At 39.8% G+C, this 20,142-nt stretch overlaps 1 protein-coding gene across 2 annotated transcripts in view; it reads right to left on the reverse strand.

Annotated features, from left to right (window-relative positions):
• Window positions 1–743: 743 nt before the first annotated feature.
• The window catches only part of rars1 (arginyl-tRNA synthetase 1), a 58,741-nt gene continuing 39,342 nt past the window's right edge, over window positions 744–20,142 (reverse strand). For both annotated transcript variants that reach the window (XM_073067278.1, XM_073067279.1), the window contains exons 10-15: window positions 19,069–19,247; window positions 18,530–18,639; window positions 14,148–14,253; window positions 10,751–10,923; window positions 6,563–6,810; window positions 744–1,051 (exon numbers count right to left, since the gene is read on the reverse strand). In XM_073067278.1, coding sequence (XP_072923379.1) covers window positions 942–1,051; window positions 6,563–6,810; window positions 10,751–10,923; window positions 14,148–14,253; window positions 18,530–18,639; window positions 19,069–19,247 — 926 coding nt within the window. In that variant the 3' untranslated portion in view covers window positions 744–941. The remainder of the gene's footprint in view (window positions 1,052–6,562; window positions 6,811–10,750; window positions 10,924–14,147; window positions 14,254–18,529; window positions 18,640–19,068; window positions 19,248–20,142) is intronic.

Genomic DNA, 20,142 nt, shown 5'->3' on the forward strand with positions numbered 1-20,142 from the left:
TACTGCTGATGGTGCTGTTTATCTTGAATAGCGCTGGCAGATTTTTGGTTTGGCAGCTTCCATTTCACCAATATAGTTGAGCACTACAGCACAGAAACAGGCCCTTTGGCCCATCCAGTCCATGCCGAACTATTAGGCCCATTGGCATGCACCCAGACCATAACCTTTCATACTCCTCCGTGCCTGTCCAAATTTCTCTTCAGTGCTGAAATAGAACCCACAACCAACCAACCACTTCTGCTCGCAGCTTGTTCCACACTCTCACCACCCTCCCGAGTGAAGAAGTTTTCCCCCTCAGGTTCCCTTAAACATTTTGCCTTTCACCCTTACCCATGATCTTTTAGTTTGAGTCTCATTCACCCTAAGTTGCATTTCCCCTCCCTATGCCCCCGATCATATTATATATCTGTATCAAGTCTCCCCTCATGCTCCCACCCTCCCTCAAATAAAGTCCTAATCTATTCAACCTTTCTTCTAAAACTCAGGTTCTCAAATCCTGGCATATGATTTGAATCAGTGGAGTGTGAACTAGGCTTGTACTAATTTTTAATATTTTTAAGCAAGCTTAGTAATCAGTTACTAAATGTAAAGAGTTGAGAGAAGAATTGCAACAAAAATCATATGCATGTAATTTTTGAATTTCCGTCAAGCAACATGAATGGGAAAACCTGCTTGCCTGAGGAGGAGAGTTGGGAGTGGGAGCAGAATTGTGTGTAAATAAAGAAAACTGCAGTTTCACAGTATTTGCATAAAATTCTCATTTTAATACTTCATTATCTGCAGCATTTAACTTGTAAAATACTCTGCAATATTAAGTACGACAATTACAGAGCCAAATTGTTGAGATATTTAGTAATAAACAAATCCATAGACTTCATATTGGATTTTATTTGATGTTATGCAGCAACTTTTGCTGCTCCATATCTGCTGAAAAGGGAGATTTACATTCTCTGAACAGGCTTGAGTCCGAGGATAGCAAAGCCCTTTGCCATGACAGCAGCAGTGGCTTCACACAACAGCATCCGCCACATGTTCACTTTGATAACTTCACCTGAAAGTTAAAGGGAGACATGAATTTTGAATGCAATCTGAAGTGCGAGTTTGACAATAAGGGAGACAAACGATGCAATTTAGGTGAAAGAAACAATAATTGCTGCAAATTATTCTGCCAGAAGTAAGTGGACAGGCTCCACTAGACACACCATCAACTGTCATAAACACGAGATTATGCAGAGGTCAGGCAGCATCTATGGAGAGGAATGGAGAGCTGACATTGTGAGCTGAGACCTTTCATCAAGACTGGAAAGGAAGGAGGAAGGCAAGGAATACAAGTTAGATAGTGATTGGAGAAAACCAAGGTAAGGGGGAAGGTATATGGGTGGGGGAGGAGGGGATGAAGCAAGAAGCTGGGCGATGATAGGTGGAAAAGAAACAGCCAAAGGAGGAATCAGGAGACTGGACCATCGCAGAAAGAAATAGAGGGAGGTGACAGGTGAGGAAAAGAGAAGGGATAAGAGGGGAAGAAATTACAGTATGTTAGAGAAATTGATGTTAATATCAGGTTGGAAGCCATCCAGATGGAACATGAGGTGACGCTCTTCCAACCTGAGGATGGATTCATTGTAGCAGTAAAGTGCGCCATGGACCATTATGTTGGAATGGGACTGTCCTTAGCCTCCAGAAGAAGAGAATGCATGTTTCAAGCTTTAGGTAAGTGGCCAGTTCTGACAGCTACTGAATCCTACCTATAGGGTCAAAAGTGTTCTTGCACATCTTTGACGTTCAAAAACTCAAGCTAAGCTGAAACTCTTCTCCCTTCAGTGGAAGAATTTTACTGAGGAACAGGTCTCCTAGCATCAAATCAGAGGAAGACGAAGGTGCCCTGTGAGTATTCTTGAAGAGTCCAGTGGCAGGAGCTGATGAGTATAAATATAACTCTGGCTGCCTTTAAACAGACTGGTTCAACTGAGTCTGATGCAACTACCCTACAGCCACCATGTCACTTTTTCTGAATTTAAGGCATTCAGTCTACAAAAAAGACTTCAGCTGCAGTATAACAACTTCTCCACTCTGTCTCAGCAATGTGACTTCACTTCCAAAGTCAAAAGTACTAATGAACTAATTTAAATTCTATTGCTTTTTAGATTAATCAGATTAGGAAGTAGAATTCTGTCTGATTACAAGAAGACATTGGGCTTTTACTATAGATGGCCATCCAGATCCCAAAATCAACTTGCTATTCAATAAAATCACACCTGATTCTGCCCTAATTCTCATAGCCTTTATAGCAAAAAAATACTTAGGCTTTGAATGTACTTGATTCAGCATCCAGACCCTGTGAGATAGAGAATACCAAAGATTCACTGTTCCCAGAGGAGAAATTTCAATCATAAGACTATAGGAGCAGACCAGAATCAGTCCATTTGGCCCACTGAGTCTGCTTTATTGTTCCACCACGGCTGATTTATTACCCCTCTCAATCCCATTCTCCTGCCTTCTCCCTGTAACCTTTAGCACTCCGACTAATCAAAAACCTATCAACCCCCACTTTAAATATACCCAATATATACCCAAGAAAATGGTCACTTATCCTGAGACTAAAGCCCACTGGATCTGGACTACTTAAGACTAAATATGTTTACCGCATCTACTACCATGTTCCGTTGAGTCATCTGAATCACTAGTTCCAAATTCAATTAAATTTATAATAAGCCTTACTTGTAAATGACTTGGCCATACAAACAGATGCTGTTTCACTAAATCATGCATTGACCTTTAACATTTCAAACAAAAGAATGCTCATTATAGTCCACCACAGAGATATGCAAAATATTTGGAATGACCGATGTTTATACTTGTAGTTCTTCATACATTTAAGCTCCTGATTTCCTTCATAGCTGAGTGTCTGTACAGCTATGTTTTCAACTTGTGCACACACTTGAGCAGACAATCTAGTATGTAGTGCAAGAAGTAAGAGACAACTAATATTGGAGTTTAACATGGAGTTAAATGTGCAGAAAGAATAAGAAAATTTAGGAAGGACAACAAAATTCAAGGGGCGTACAGCCTGATGGGAGTTCGGGGAGCTGGGTTAAGCACAATAGGCAGTGATTTAAACAGAGAGAGGAGAAATGGGCTAAAAATTCTATATCTGAATGCATGAAGTGTCAGAAATAAGGCAGATGAGCTTGAAGCTCAGGTGCAAATGGGTAACTATGATGTTGTTGGGATAACGGAGACATGGCTGCATGGAGATCAGACCTGGGAAATGAATGTACAAGGGTATACGTGCTATCGTAGGGACAGAAATGTGGGCAGAGGGGGTGGGGTGGCCCTGTTGGTGAGGAATGAGATTCAGTCCTTTGCAAGGGGGGACATAGGATCTGGAGAAGCAGAGTCTGTGTGGATAGAACTGAGGAACAGTAAGGGCAAAAAGACCCTAATGGGTATTGTCTACAGGCCACCAAACAGTAGCATGGATATTGGGTGCAAGTTGAATAGGGAGTTAACATTGGCATGTGGCAAAGGTAATGTCGCAGTAGTTATGGGGGATTTCAACATGCAGGTGAATTGGGAGAATCAGGTTGGTGCTGGACCCCAGGATAGGGAGTTTGTAGAGTGCCTACGGGATGCATTCTTGGAACAGCTTGTACGAGAGCCGACCAGGGACAAGGCTATTCTGGATTTAGTGTTGTGTAATGAACAGGATTTGATAAGCGATCTTGAAGTAAAGGAGCCATTAGGAGGTAATGACCACAATATGATAAGTTTTTATCTGCAATTTGAGAAGGTTAACGGCAGATCGGAGGTGTCAGTGTTGCAGTTGAACAAAGGAGACTATGGAGCTATGAGGGAGGAGCTGGCCAAAGTTAAATGGACGGATATCCTAGCAGAAAAGACAGTGGAACAGCAATCGCAGGTAATCCTGGGACTGGGATTGTGCAATTCCTGGGATTTTGCACAAGGTGCAAAAGGGACCACAGTGGTCGACAAAGGAAGTCAGAGATTGCATAGCATTAAAAAAAAAAGGAAGTATGACAGAGCTAAGGTGAGTGGGAGGACAGATGATTGGGAAGTTTTTAAGGAACAACAGAACTTAACTAAAAAGGCAATACGGGGAGAAAAAATGAGGTACGAACGCAAGCTAGCCAGGAATATAAAGGAGGAAAGCAAAAGCTTTTTTAGGTATGTGAAGAGAAAGAAGATAGTTAAGAACAATGTTGGGCCCTTGAAGAATGAATTGGGTGAAATTGTTATGGGAAACAGAGAAATGGCAGAAGAATTTAGTAAGTACTTTAGATCTGTCTTCACTAGGGAAGACACAAGCAATCTCCCAGATATATGGATGGGCCAAGGACATAGGGTAACAAAGGAAATGAAACAGATTGACATTAGGAAGGAAACGGTGATGAGTAGACTGATGGGACTGAAGGCTGACAAATCCCCAGGTCCAGATGGTCTGCATCCTAGGGTACTAAAGGAGGTGGCCCTGGAAATTGCAGATGCATTGGTAATCATTTTCCAATGTTCCTTAGATTCCTCCGGTTCCTGAGGATTGGAGAATGGCTAATGTTATCCCACTTTTTAAGAAAGGAGGGAGGGAGAAAACAGAGAACTATCATCCTGTCAGCCTAACATCAGTAGTGGGGAAGATACTAGAGTCCATTATTAAAGATGAAATAGTGGCATATCTAGATAGCAGTGATAGGATTGGGCCGAGCCAGCATTGATTTACCAAGGGCAAATCATGCTTTACTAATCTATTGGAGTTTTTCGAGGATGTAACCAGGAAGTTAGACAAGGGAGATCCAGTGGATGTAGTTTACCTCGATTTTCAGAAGGCATCTGATAAGGTCCCACAGAGGAGATTGGTGGGTAAAATCAGAGCTCATGGCATTGGGGGGAAGATATTGACATGGATAGAAAACTGGTTGGCAGATAGAAAGCAAAGGGTAGCAGTGAATGGGTGTTTCTCGGAATGGCAGGTGGTGACTAGTGGGCTGCCACAGGGCTCGGTATTGGGACCACAGCTGGTTACCATTTACATAAACGATTTAGATGAAGGCACTGAGAATAACATCAGCAAGTTTGCTGATGATACTAAGCTGGGTGGCAGTGTGACATGTGATGAGGATGTTAGGAGAATTCAGGGTGACTTGGATAGGCTGGGTGAGTGGGCAGATACTTGGCAAATGACATTTAATGTGAATAAGTGTGAGGTTATCCACTTTGGGAGTAAGAACAGGAAGGCAGATTATTATCTGAACGGTGTAGAGTTAGGTAAGGGAGAAATACAAAGAGATCTAGGAGTCCTTGTTCATCAGTCACTGAAGGTGAATGAGCAAGTGCAGCAGGCAGTGAAGAAGGCTAATGGAATGTTGGCCTTTATTACAAAGGGAATTGAGTACAAGAGCAAGGAAATCCTCTTGCATTTGTACAGGGCCCTGGTGAGACCACACCTGGAGTATTGTGTACAGTTTTGGTCTCCAGGGTTAAGGAAGGACATCTTGGCTATAGAGGAAGTGCAGCGTAGATTCACAAGGTTAATTCCTGGGATGTCAGGACTGTCTTACGCAAAGAGGTTAAGAGACTGGGCTTGTACACGCTGGAATTAAGGAGATTGAGAGGGGATCTGATTGCAACATATAAGATTATTAAGGGATTGGACAAGATAGAGGCAGGAAATATGTTCCAGATGCTGGGAGAGTCCAGTACCAGAGGGCATGGTTTGAGAATAAGGGGTAGGTCATTTAGGACAGAGTTAAAGAAAAACTTCTTCTCCCAGAAAGTTGTGGGGATCTGGAATGCACTGCCTCGGAAGGCAGTGGAAGCCAATTCCCTGGATGCTTTCAAGAAGGAGCTAGACAGGTATCTTATGGATAGGGGAATCAAGGGATATGGGGACAAGGCAGGAACCGGGTATTGATAGTAGATGATCAGCCATGATCTCAGAATGGCGGTGCAGGCTCGAAGGGCCGAATGGTCTACTTCTGCACCTATTGTCTATTGTCTATATTGCCTGTTTAATACTTCCTCTAAAATGCTAAGAATACAAAGATCGCATCTACCTGGTCAGCTGATGCATAGAATTCTACACTGACCTACCTATGTGAAGAGCAAAGCGTTGTTTGGCACAGCAGCCAACATTTCAGCCCTCTCTGCTAATACAGACAACGTTATAGGGTCACAGAGCACTACAACACAGAAACAGGCCCATCTAGTCCGTGATGAATTTTTAATTTGCCTATTTCCATTGACCCCCACCCTGGACCATAGCTCTCCATACTCCTGCCATCCATGTATCTATCTAAACTTCTTTTAAATGCTGCAATCAAACCCACATCCATCATTTCTGCAGAAATGTGGGTTCATTCTTTGCACATTTATCTACATAAGAGTATCACCAGAGTGTCCTCTCAATGATCTTGAGTATATGACCAGTGATACACAAGTGCCTGTTTAACAATAGTAAAGACCTTTCTCTGGTATTAATTACTATTAACAGCTGAAAGTAAACAGGATATTATGACAACGAAGATCTGAGGAATGTTGTTTTACTCACCTGTTTGCCTGTCTTTCTCTACACAATAACAGTTGTCATAGAACTCTGTGAAGATTGTGGCCAATTCAAAGAGGTAGTCACAAAGTGTATGCAGATACAAGTCATCCAGGATTTTATGAAGGATTTCTGGAAATCGCAGAATACATTTTCCTAACTTCCACTCTTTCTCATGAGTCAGCAGGATCATTGTTTCTTCAGCTGCTTTTTGCAGAGTTGCATCATCAATGTTTGCAAGTCGAGTTATGGACCTAAAATGAGATGTCACATTTGCAATTGAGATGGAACTGCACTTTTCTTATCTTCATAATTCACTATATTCTGAGAAAGTCAATGTCCTGTCTTTGCATTTGTACCCCCCCAACAAACTGACACTTCCTAAGACCATCAGGCATTGGAGCAGAATTAGGCCATTGGACCCAACCACCCTTCCTTCCATCATAGCCAATGTATGATCCACCTCAACTCCATTCTCCTGCCTTCTCTCCATAACCTTTGACACCCTTATTAATCAAGAACATGAACTTCTATGTACACTCTATCTGGGCCTTTCAATATTTGATAGATTTCAATGAAATCTCCCCTCATTCCAAACCAATTCTTCATCATACCTGATAAATCTGGGCTGAATTAAGATCTGGGTTTCTACTTTGGACAGACACATTCTAACAAAAGATTTGAAATTCACGACTATTGGTCAATTTTCTGTTTTCCAATTAATGCCATTCTGTAAATAATGGTTTTCCTACTGCTCTTCCATACTGAATCAAACAGTAACCTAATCAATTCCTTCAGTTAATCTGACAGTTCAACTTCCACTATCACTATCTACTGCCTGTACACCAATAATCACCAGTTCAACCACCTGATTTTGAAAAGGCCCTAAAATCAAATGGGAATAAAGACAATGTCTGCCTTTGATTTTCCACATTAACAATGCGATTCCTAAAAGCCAAATTTCTACTTTTTGCTGATGTATAGTTGTGACAGTGGAATTATCTCTAATGGGACTGATAAAACAAACATAGTATCTAAGAAGCTTTTAAATTTAGGTTAATTGGAGTATTAGTAAAACTATCGGTAAATTGGACAATAACAAATATAAAGCACTAACTGGAAAGAAATACAGAGACATACCAGGCAACAGCTCAGCTGGAATTTTAAAGACAATGATCAGGGAAAATAAATAATAGATTTACAAACGTTTGGGATGACAGAGACCAGCACTGATTTGTTGGAGGGAAATAGTGTTTGACAGCCTAATGAATATTTTTTGGTGAGCTAAGAATTAAGATTGATGAAGGTGGAAGCGCTGTACAAGGAACTGGCGTAAATTTGGTGGCTACAGAACACCTCCTGTACTGTAGTAATTTTAACTATCCTGTAAAAACAGTGACGTAAGGGATTAAGGAAAATTGTGGTGGTGCATGAATTACGTGAAACCAGGGAGGAAGAGTTAACTTCTCTATGATAAAGGTAAATAGCTGAATCAGGCAATATTCAAAGGATCATTTTTTTGGCAACTTTAGCAAAGTGGCAATATATAAGCAGTGAATTCAATTGTCTCCTTTAATGGAAAGTAACTTCCACAGTACAATGGGGATCTCTAGTGGCAAGATGCATTACTGCAGTCAGACAGTAATTCAGGTTCAGAGTAAACAGATGAGCTGAGGATATATTTGGATGAATGCCAAATCAAATTTATTTATTTATTCTATCTAATTTCTGTTTACATTCAAACAAAGAGATTTTAAAAGATGACTGCTAAGAAAACAGAATTAAAGGTAGATGACGTTATCATACATTAAGGAGATTGAAAAGATAACCTGGTACCAATAGAACTGGAAGCTGTTTAAGTTACATTTTACGTTTTTATGACAATTTAGTTTTCAGAAAATTGTATTTTATTGCTTAAGTTTCTGTCGTACATGAATTGAAGTACATACTTCTGAATAATATCCTCACATTGTACATAAATTTAATTAATTATAGAATTCTCAGTGCGTGAAGTAGTCCTATGAGCTTCAAGAGCCTCGTATTCCCCCTTTTTAAGACTGGAAGACACAAGTAGAATTATGCCATTTGGCCTCGAGTCTGCTACCCCATTTGATCACGTCTGAGTTATTATTCCTCTCAAGCCCATCCTCCAGCCTTCATCCCAAAACGTTATGATGTGCTTATTAACCAAGAATCAATCAGCCTCCACTTTAAATATACCCAATGATTTGACCTTCACATTACTTTGGCAATGAATTCAATAGACTCACCACCCTCCTGCTGATGAAATTCTTCCTCAGCTCTGTTCTAAAGGGATGTTCTTGTATTCTAAGGCTATGCCCTCTGGTCCTAGACTCCCTGACCAATGGAAACATCCTCTTAATGTCAATGTCCACTCTATCTCAGCCTTTAACTATTCAATAGGCTACAATGAGATCCTCTCTCATTCTTCTAAATTCCAACAAGTATAGGCTCAAATTCATCAAATGCTCCTCATATGTTAACCCTTTCATTCCTGGGATAATTCTCACGAAATTCCTCCAGACCGTCTCCAATATCAGCATATCCTTTCTTAGATAAGGGGCCCAAAAATGCTCACAACACTTCAAGTGTGGTCTAACCAATGCCTTAAGCATTACACCTTTCCTTTTCTATTATAATTTCCTCAAAATGAATGCTAACATTGTATTTGTCTTTTTTACTACCAACTCAACCTGCAAGTTAACCTTTAGCAAATCCTGCACTAGCACTCCTAAGTCCCTTTGCACTTCTGATTTCTGAATTTGCTCTCCATTTAGAAAAGTCACATCGTTATTCCTATCAAAGTGCATGATAATACACCTTATTACACTATATTCTATTTGCCACTTCTTTGCCCATTCTCCCAATCTGTCCAAGTCATTCTGCAGACTCCCTGCTTCCTCGACACTGCCTGCCCCGCCACCTATCTTTCTATCGTCTGTAAACTTGGCCACAAAACGATCATCCAGGTCACTGATATAACATGGAAAGAGGTAGCCCCATAACTGACCCCAGTGGAACATGTCTAGTCACCGGCAGCCAAAGAACCCCTTTATTCTCACTCTTTGCAATCTGCCATTCTGCCAATTTCTAACTGCGTTAAAAGCACATGAATGGAATCATTGTGACACCTATCAATTGACCATAAACATTTTCTGAAATTTAGCTTGCAAATTAACTTTTCAAACTCACTCAAGACAAATTTTGCAGCCGTTTTTGTTTTACTAACTTATCTAACTAAACAGCCAGGCTTTGCCCTATTCAATTGTGTCTACATTTTGGCCTACCATTTCCACTTCACCTTTTACTCTCCTTCCTCTTCATACCTCTCTTCTGCTATCACATTTTTTTTTTATCCTTTCTCCTCTCTTGGACACAATGTCCTCCATTCAGACAATTTCAGCACTACAACACCTGTTCCTAGGTTCAACTTTATTTTAAGGAAGACCACAGCTTTCCTTTAACTTTATTAACATCCTCTAAGGGCCCATACAATATAATGTGCTCCATACTAGACACGTGAATGGGGGATGTGAATGATACACAAAGTGTCATTGTGGGCTGAAATGTCTGTCCAGAACTGTACTGTACTATGTTCTAATGGAGCCAGAAAGCATTTAAAGAGCAAACACGAGGAAATCTGCAGATGCTGGAAATACAAACAACACACACAAACTGCTGGTGGAACACAGCAGGCCAGGCAGCATCTATAAGGAGAAGCACTGTCGACGTTTCGGGCTGAGACCCTTCGTCAGGACACGTCTGAATGTGTCCTGATGAAGGGTCTCGGCCTGAAACGTCGACAGTGCTTCTCCTTCTAGATGCTGCCTGGCCTGCTGTGTTCCACCAGCATTTTGTGTGTGTTGCCAGAAAGCATTTTATATTTGAGGGTATTTATGGAAATTGATTCTCATTTGCTCATAATTCTAAAGTTATGGTAAGAAAGTTTTCTCTTACTTGGCTTGCCCCAAATTTTAGTAGTGCAGGCAACTTAAAACATTTTGTTAACAAGGACTACTGATGTGGCACAAAACTATACAAAAACACAAACTGTTATTTCGCTGAATTGCTTATACACAATAGACATTTAAACAAAGTAAGGAACAACACTATAATGCTTGCAACCATTACTAATTGCTAAACGTAGTAACTTTTCCCCCAGTGTATTCACACCTGATTCTGGTGAAAGCATATAGCAAATAGGCTGCAGTGTTGCCCCGATCATCCAACATCTTGTCGAAGGAAAAGACATAGTCATTGGTCCTGTTGTGAGAAAGGTCAGCATACTTTATGCATCCAAATGCTACAGCCTCTTGTGCTGCCTTAAGTTCCTCAGGCGTCAAAACCTAGAAGAGACCGGCAAGGGAAAAGAATTATATATAAAAAAACATTTCTAGGTAATAACAGGAAAAAACAATTTTGCATATCATAATTATATAACTGAGACAGTACAATTTAGATTCCTACAAACCATTAACATTGTTAAGAATGGACGTACTGGCAAAGTTGATAGGATCCAGCAGAATAAAAACCAAAGCTTTTACTCCCTGCTGTTTTCTTCTCATTCAATAATGAATACCTCCGCATTTTAAAAAATCCTTCTGCTTCCTTTAACTTCTGCAATTCAGCTAAGTATTTATTCTACCTCCTTCTTCCTGCTCCATGTATTGTCATTTTAAGTCTGTCCACAATTCAGTTTTACAATTCTACTGAAATGTTAGCCCATCTATTCACTACACTGATGCTGTTAGATTCCAAAATACAACCTTACCATTCTCTATCACAGCATCATCTTCTGTCCATAAAATCCTCTCATCATCTCTCAATTAATCTATTTCAAACCCATTATAAAGTGATTCTAGACTTACAGCTTTCATTTCAAACTTTCTGCATTTTGTTGTTTACCTGATTTATCTTGTGGTATCTTTACCTAACACTTAAAATCCAAAACAAAACCTCAGGAAGTGAAATGACTGATTCTAAAGATTTCTCTTCATTAATGGAAACGCTTTAGACTTTATCTCTGGGATTCTTTCCTTAATTTAAGAAGAGCAGCAGGGATAATACAAGTAATTTTTGGGTGGTGAGACTTGAGTCAATGATAGGGAAATTATTGCAGAAAATTTTACAATTTTCTAATCCAAATCTAATCAACAGAGGCTGATAAGACATAGTCAGCGTGGCTTTGTGTCATGGAAATCCTGCCTCACCAATTTTACTTGATGTTTTTTGATGAAGTAACTAAGCAGACTGACAAAGGCAAGATAAGTATGTATTTTCTGTATGGAATTCGACAATGTCCCACACAGGAGGCTGACTCACACGACGTAACACATAGACCTAGAGGGTAACGGCATATGGATCAAAGGCGAGGTGGTTCAGTGATAGCAGGCACTGCGTGGTAATGCAAGGATATTTTACTGATTCCAATAATGTACCGTACCTCAACAATTAGTATTGAGACTGCTGTTGTTTACCATACATATTACAAGTAGGATGACATAAAAGTTATTGTTACAGCAGGGTAGATTAGTTGAAAGGCTGGAGTGTGCTTTGGAAGATGAAATTTAACCTGAAGAGTGCAAGGTGATTAATCTTGGCATGGGTACAGACATATTGGTAGGATGCTAAGAAATATTAATGAATAGATACACTTGGGGTTCAAGCCAACAGTTCTCAAAAAGTGCCAACATGGGTAGTTAAGATAGTGAAGAAGGCATATGGCGTGCTTATCTTCATAGTTCAGGGTACAGAGTATACAGGTCTGGAGGTTTCTTTACCACTTTACAAAGCATTGGGTAGAATGCACTTGGGAGGATTGTGTGTGGTTCCGATCAAACATTACAGGAAGGATGTGGTTGCACTGGAGAGAATGCAGAAGAGATTCACAAGGACAGTGGCTGGATTTGTGGATTTTAATTACGGGGAGAGACTGGATAAGCCGGGTGCATTTCCCCGGAGCAAAGGAGTCTGCAGAGTTAAATGACTGAAGCATTCAAGATTATGAGAGGATAGACTGCCAATGTCTTTTATCCATGGTGGGTATGAAAATAAGCGCGCACAAGATTAAGGCAAGTCAAGTGTTTTAAGTTTCTCTCCCCCCCCCCCCCCCCCCACACACACACACACAGAAGGTGTGTTTCATATCTAGAACACACTAGCAGAGGAGATGGTTGCAGCAGATACAATGAAACATTTAGGAGGAATTTAGACAAGGCACTGAAAGATGTAGACCTACTACAAAGAAATGGGATTCATGTGGATGGGTGAAACGATTGGCATGGACATGGAGTAAATGCGCTGTACATCTCCATAAAACTATGATTTATTAAGAACAGAGAATTCTGGAGAATAGTAAGTCAATAGTAAGTCAAGCAACATCTGTGGACACAGAAACAAAGTAAACCTTTGAGATCAATGGTTCCTCAGCAGAACTGGAAAAATAACTGACAGGAAAAAGGATGGGTAGAGGAACAAAGGACTGAATACAATTGGGGAGAATGTGGTGGCACAACTGTGCTCCCTCCTGAATAATAGAGCCTTTGCCTCCATTATGAAACAGACATTCCATCTGCCTTACACACAGCTTTTCCTCACTTGTTCAGCTCTTAAGGCCATTGACATGAAACATTAATTCTGTTTTGCTTCACACAGATGCGGTCCGACTCAATCAGCCATTCCGACATATTCCGTTTTTATTTCAGCACCTGTAGCTTTTTGCTTTACAGTGCCACTCAAATAAAAGATCAGTTTAGTGAACATGCAATACACTGCTTTTAGGACAATTATATCTTTACTTAGGAGTGCAGGTTAAATTGTACAAGATATCTGAATCAGACCATCTAAGAGGAAAAATTCTCTATGGTATGCTGAGAGAAGAGAAAAGGAAAGACACATCTGTTACTGACATCAATAGAATATGCTGAGAAATGCAGTGGGCATCAATTAAATATGAAAAATGTTAATGAAGGAAGATGAGGATAAAGGAAACCTTGTAGTTCTTCAGGGAAAAAAGATAAAAGAAGTGCAGTAAATCATGCTCAATGATCCTACTAGGTATGACAGAGGCAGATGAAGGAAAGAACCTATTGGTAGCAAAGGTATTTAAGATAGCTTGGTCAGAAGAGATGTGAAACGAGTAAAGTAGGGGTTCCCAGCCTTTTTATGCCATGGTAGAAAGTATAATGAAGGAAGTACAAGTGTAAATGAGACTATTGCAGAAACTAGTTACTAAACTGCCTCTGAAGCAAAACAGAAAAGATAAAGAAGGGATGTGGACTAGGTCAAGCCATGAAAAAGGAAGCAAAGTTGATTTTTTGGTTCTTTGCAAATTTTGCCTGACTACATTTTTATTAAGCACTTTGGGACAATTGCTTAGGTTAAGGCTTTAGTGACGTAAAAGTGCATTTTTTCTTTACAGAAAAAAGACAAATGTGATTTGTGCTAACATTTCTGGTTAAGAGCACCAAACACATTTTATTTCATGCACAGAATTAGCAGACCCATATCAGCTTTCTTACTTGCCTCTTGGATAATACAGACAGACAGCATTATACCTAAAAGGCAATACCTTTTCTCGCTCTTTTTCCAACAGTTTATCCATTGATCTTTTCAGACCCTCCTCCAGTAGGTCAGCTAATCTCACAGTTTCACCTGATCTAGTTTTGAACTTCTTTCTGTAATAAAATATTAAAATATATTGTTATAAAATTTAAAAGAAATTCACCCTTTTAGAATTCACAAATCCCTGAGGCATCACAATATGGAGAATTGCACATAACAATGCAGTACCAAACAACCCCCAATGTGGGGATTTCCTGCATGGACTTTAAAACTTTCATTCTTATTTCTAGCTTTGAAAAAAATAAGGCAAAGAGGTCGAGTATATTGCGCTAGCTATCCGGCTTTGCTACAAATTCCATTCAACATACAACAGTACAGGAGGCCATTTGGCCCAAGATATCTGTGCAAAACAAATAGAAAAATTAAATTCCTGCTTGCACATGATCCATATCCATAAAAACATAGAACATTACAGCACAGAAACAGGCCTTTTGGCCCTTCTTGGCTGTGCCGAACCATTTTTCTGCCAGTCCCACTGACCTACACCTGGGCCATATCCCTCCAAACCCCTCTCATCAATATACCTGTCCAAGTTTTTCTTAAATGTCAAAAGTGAGCCCACATTCACCACTTCATCTGGCAGCTCATTCCACACTCCCACCACTCTCTGCGTGAAGAAGCCCTCCTACCTAATGTTCCCTTTAAACTTTTCCCCCTTCACCATTAACCCATGTCCTCTGGTTTTTTTCTCCCCTAGACTCAGTGGAAAAAGCCTGCTTGCATTCACTCTATCTATACCCATCATAATTTTATACACCGCTATCAAATCACCCCTCATTCTCCTATGCTCCAGGGAATAAAGTCCTAACCTATTCAACCTTTCTCTGTAACTCAGTTTCTCAAGTCCTGGCAACATCCTTGTAAACCTTCTCTGCACTCTTTCAACCTTATTAATATCCTTCCTGTAATTAGGTGACCAAAACTGCACACAATACTCCAAATTTGGTCTCACCAATTTCTTATACAACCTCACCATTACATTCCAACTCTTATAATCAATACTTTGATTTATAAAGGCCAATGTACCAAAAGCTCCCTTTACGACCCTATCTACTTGTGACACCACTTTTAGGAATTATGTATCTATACTCCCAGATCCCTCTGTTCACTGCACTCCTCAGTGTCCTACCATTTACCTTGTATGTTCTACCTTGGTTTGAGCTTCCGAAGAGCAATACCTCACACTTGTCCGCATTAAACTCCATCTGCTATTTTTCACCCCATTCCTCCAACTGGTCCAAATCCCTCTGCAAGCTTTGAAAACCTTCCTCACTGTCCACTACACCTCCAATCTTTGTATCATCAGCAAATTTGCTGATCCAATTTGCCACATTATCATCTAGATCATTGATATAGATGACAAATAACAATGGACCCAGCACTGATCCCTGTGGCACACCACTAGTCACAGGCCTCCACTCAGAGTAGCAATCCTCCACTACCACTCTCTGACTTCTCCCATTGAGCCAATGTCTAATCCAATTTACTACCTCTCCATGTATACCTAGCGACTGAATCTTCCTAACTAACCTCCCATGCGGGACCTTGTCAAAGGCCTTACTGAAGTCCATGTAGACAGCATCCACTGCCTTCCCTTCATCCACTTTCCTGGTAACTTCCTCAAAAAACTCTAACAGATTGGTTAAACATGATCTACCACACACAAAGCCATGCTGACTTTTGCTAATAAGTCCCTGTCTATCCAAATACTTGTAGATCCTATCTCTTAGTATTCCTTCCAATAATTTACCTACTACCAATGTCAAACTTACCGGCTTATAATTTCCCGGCTTACTTTTTGAGCCTTTTTTAAACAACGGAACTACATGAGCTTCATAATCATTTGTCTATCAATTAGTTTCTTAAACACCACTATATTTGGTACCAGCACAACCCTTGGAAGCCTGATCTAGGTACCTACCACTTTCTCTGTTTAAAAAAAAAACTTGATCTGCAAATCTCCTTTAAACTCTCCACCTTCTCAGCTTAATTGCCTGCATTTGAACTTCTACCATAGGAGAAAGATTCTAACTGCCCCATCTATTCCTCGCATAATTTTATAAACTTCAATCAGATCTTCCCTCAGTCTCCCACACTCCAGACAATACAATCAGAGCTTGTCCAACCTTTCCTCATAGCCAATACCCTCTAATCCAGGCAGCAGAGGTAAAGAATTTCTGTACCACTTACAAAGCCCCCATATCCTTCCTATAATGGGGCAAACTGAATTGTATTTGTCACATTCTGGTTAAAATTTTTACTGCAATGCTGTAAGTATTTAATTTTAGCAGTTCTGTAAAAGCAGTGTGTTCTGCTTTTAGCATGTTTGGGTTTTCAACAAAAGGTAAGGAGCTGTGATGTTCAATTTAGGAATGTTGTGTCAGCCAGTCAGGGTGGTGGAATTGGGAGAAGGTTCTAGAGAAAGCTAGACGGAATGAGATTTCAGACGGACACTGGCGGAGTTCGTAGTTTTTTCGGCGAGAGCTGCAGAGAGGACAGGAGGGAAGGTGGCTGAGAGTGCTGTGGGAAGGAACATTCCCGTTGAACAAGGTGTTTTGTGCAGATGAATGGCTCCAAAGAGGAAGGGCCAATGCGAGACAGCGCCCGTTTGTTTGGGATGGATTTTGAGCAACGTTCAGAATGTGGTGTGTGCACTCACGCAGACAGTGGGTCAAGCGTGTGAGTAAAAGTCAACTTCACAATGAGCTCCAACTACATGCACACTTAGACTGGTTTAACTGTAATGGCCCCTTTTATTTTTCCATTTTCCAACTAAATGTTCAATAAAGCTGAAATTTGTAAATATACTATCTTTATAATTTTATGCAGTGTACGATGTTATTTCTTGCCGACTGACAATTGTGTATGGTCAGTATTTACACAGCACTTGCTCAAATCGAGGTTTCTTTAATCGTTAAACTACGCCCACCCTGTTTGGTTGAACCTCAGATCACACCAACATAAGGTGCCTATGGTTTATGAAAAGTGGCCTTCTCGGCACTGAGTCCCATGGCTGTTAACAGGGCCGGCAACAAGCCGATTTCCGTAAGAGTGCAGCAAGGGTCTTCACAAATAATACAAAGTGCAGCCTAACCCAAGTTTATACAGCACAACATCCTTACTCATACTCAGTGCATTGACCAAGCCAGGCTTCTCTAACACCTTATTTGTTTGTGGGGTCACTTACAGGGAATAATGGACTTGGACACCAAGATCCCTTTGTACATCATAGCTAATAAGGATCTTGCCATTAACTGTATATTTTCTTCTTACATTAGACCTCACACTTGTTTCAATTAAATTCAATCTGCCATTTTTACACCCAAATATATCTATATCCTTGAAAACCTACTGCACTATCCACAACTCTTATCAGTCTTTACTGTTATCTGTAAACATGCTGACTCACCCATTTTCATCCTAGTCATTTATGTACAGCATAAACAATCAAAGTTCTTTAAGTGCATGCTGCTGTTTCTACCATCCATCCTGCCAATTCAATTAAAGACTCCCCACACTCCTCTGGTGAGATATTTATACTCTTACATAATCCTTTTATCAATTTCCTTAAATTTATGCTCCTTTGTTACATAAGACTGAAGGGAGATTTCATGCAGGCGTGCACAAATTATGAATGTCTTCAGAGTGTGGATAGAAAGAACTTGCTTCCTTTAATAGTCTTCCCAGTTCTAAAGAAAACGTCCTATCCAGCAAGTTGTCATAGCTAAAAATCTTAATCTTGTCAATATCACTGTAAATCTGCTCTGTACTGTAATCTATTCCTTCTTGTAATGTGTTAACCAGAAATACATGTAGTACAATGACTACTATAATGATAATGATGCAATTCAGGCATAAACACCTTGCTCAGAAATTCTATGCATGTGCCATCTTGCTACAACTAGGAAAATGGTTTTCCATGTACCCAATCAATGACACGAACTGCCTTCAGTGTTTCCTCACATTGCCCATAAAAATAAGTATTAATCAGATGACTCCTTCCTTAACAAATTCCTACGATTGTGAATAAAACCTGAGTGAATATACCAATTTATTCTGAATTGTAGAACCTGGACATTAAATTTTACGTGATAAAGTTCAACCACAAAAGAATTCTTTGGCCTAGCAGAATGGAGCCTTTCAGATTTTCTAAAGCAGTTTTAACCTGGTTTACTGACAACAAAAGGAATGTTAATCTACTCTGCTTTTTTTTGCCTGTAGTCTGCAATGCTATTTGAAATTGTTAATATGAAAAAGATTCATAACTCAATCAACGTGTTCAAAATTTAATATGACGAAAATCATAACATCTGAATTAAGAGAACTTACTTATCTTCACCTAACACCACACCAAATCCAGTATGTTCTACTCTGATTTCCTTGGGGTTATACCAACCAATCATCTGCGCTGCTGCAAAGACTGTTTGGAAATGGACACTCTGGTGTGGAAGGTATAAAAAATGATCAGAATTAGATTAAGGTGAGAATTCATGCTGTCTACAATGACGACAGAACGATGAGCCCTGGCAATAATAAATGCTCAGTTCAAAATGCACAAATACCAGCATGAAACACAAATTTCACTTTCTATTTTATACTATTTACTACTTCAAAGAATCACTTGGAAATTCATTATTACTAGTTTCATTTCAAAGGGAAATAACGTATAATAGAATACCTAACTATTTCCTACTCATTCTATTATGGAACCAACATAGAAATGTTTCCACTTATCATGAAAAATTCCAACGTGCAGATTTCTTTCCAAAGATGAAATGCCATATGAATGAATAAAAGACATCAAAATATTTTATTGCTTAACATGCAAAGTCTGAGAGACAAAAGAATATCTCAAGAGTTTAACCAACCTGCCCATTATCTACAACGTAGATAATAATATCAGCCTTCTCATCAAAAATCCTTTGTTGAAGAGCAGCTAAATCTGATGTGTCGTATGTATAACCCCCATCTGATTTTACTATTGTCAGAGGCACCGAGCAGCCTGGCGGAAAAATAATCTTTCGGCCTTCATCAAGTTGGACTAAACCTATTGGAATGAATGTGCAGTTCTAGATTATTTGGCTATATAGTGATAAAGATATTTTATATATATATTAAATCTGTATTGGTTATAATTACTTACTCAGGTGAATGTGAAATAGTTAATAAACCAGCACAGATCTATCAGGTTTCCTTTTTAGAGAAATTCTGTTAATAGTAAGAACTAAAAAAGTATTCATAAAATCTCATTTCATGGCTCATATGCTACTCCAGTCTTAAAAGTTTTAAACCTGCAAATTCCTCTAATTAGACCATAAGACCATGATACATTGGAGCAGAATTAAGCCATTCAGCCCATTTAGTCTGCTCTGCCATTCCATCGTGGCTGATCTCGGATCCCAATCAACCCCATACACTTCCCTTTTTGCCATATCATTTGATGCCCTGAACAATCAGGAACCTATCAACTTCCGCCTTAAATATACCCATGGACTTGGCCTCCACTGCAATCAGTAGCAGACCATTCCTCAGATTCACTACTCTCTGGCTAAAAATATTTCCTCCTTACTTCTGTTCTAAAAGGTCACCCCTCAATTTTGAGGCTGCGCCTTCGAGTTCTGGATAACGCCACCACAGGAAACATCCTCTCCATATTCACCCTATTTAGTCCTTTCAACACTTGGTAAGTTTCAATGAGATCCCACTGCATTCTTCTAAATTCCAGTGAGTACAGGCCCAAAATTGCCAAACGCTCTTCATATGTTAATCCCTTAATTACCAGAATCATCCTCGTGAAACTCCTCCGGACACTCTCTGGTGACAACACATCCTTTCTGAGATTTGGGGCCCAAAACTGTTGACAATACTCCAACTGCAGCCTGATAGTGTCTTAAAAAACCTCAGCATTATATCCTTGCTTTTATAGTCTACTCTCCTTGAAA

This window comes from Hemitrygon akajei, chromosome 15 (assembly GCF_048418815.1).
Source record: "Hemitrygon akajei chromosome 15, sHemAka1.3, whole genome shotgun sequence".
Lineage (NCBI taxonomy): Eukaryota > Metazoa > Chordata > Chondrichthyes > Myliobatiformes > Dasyatidae > Hemitrygon > Hemitrygon akajei.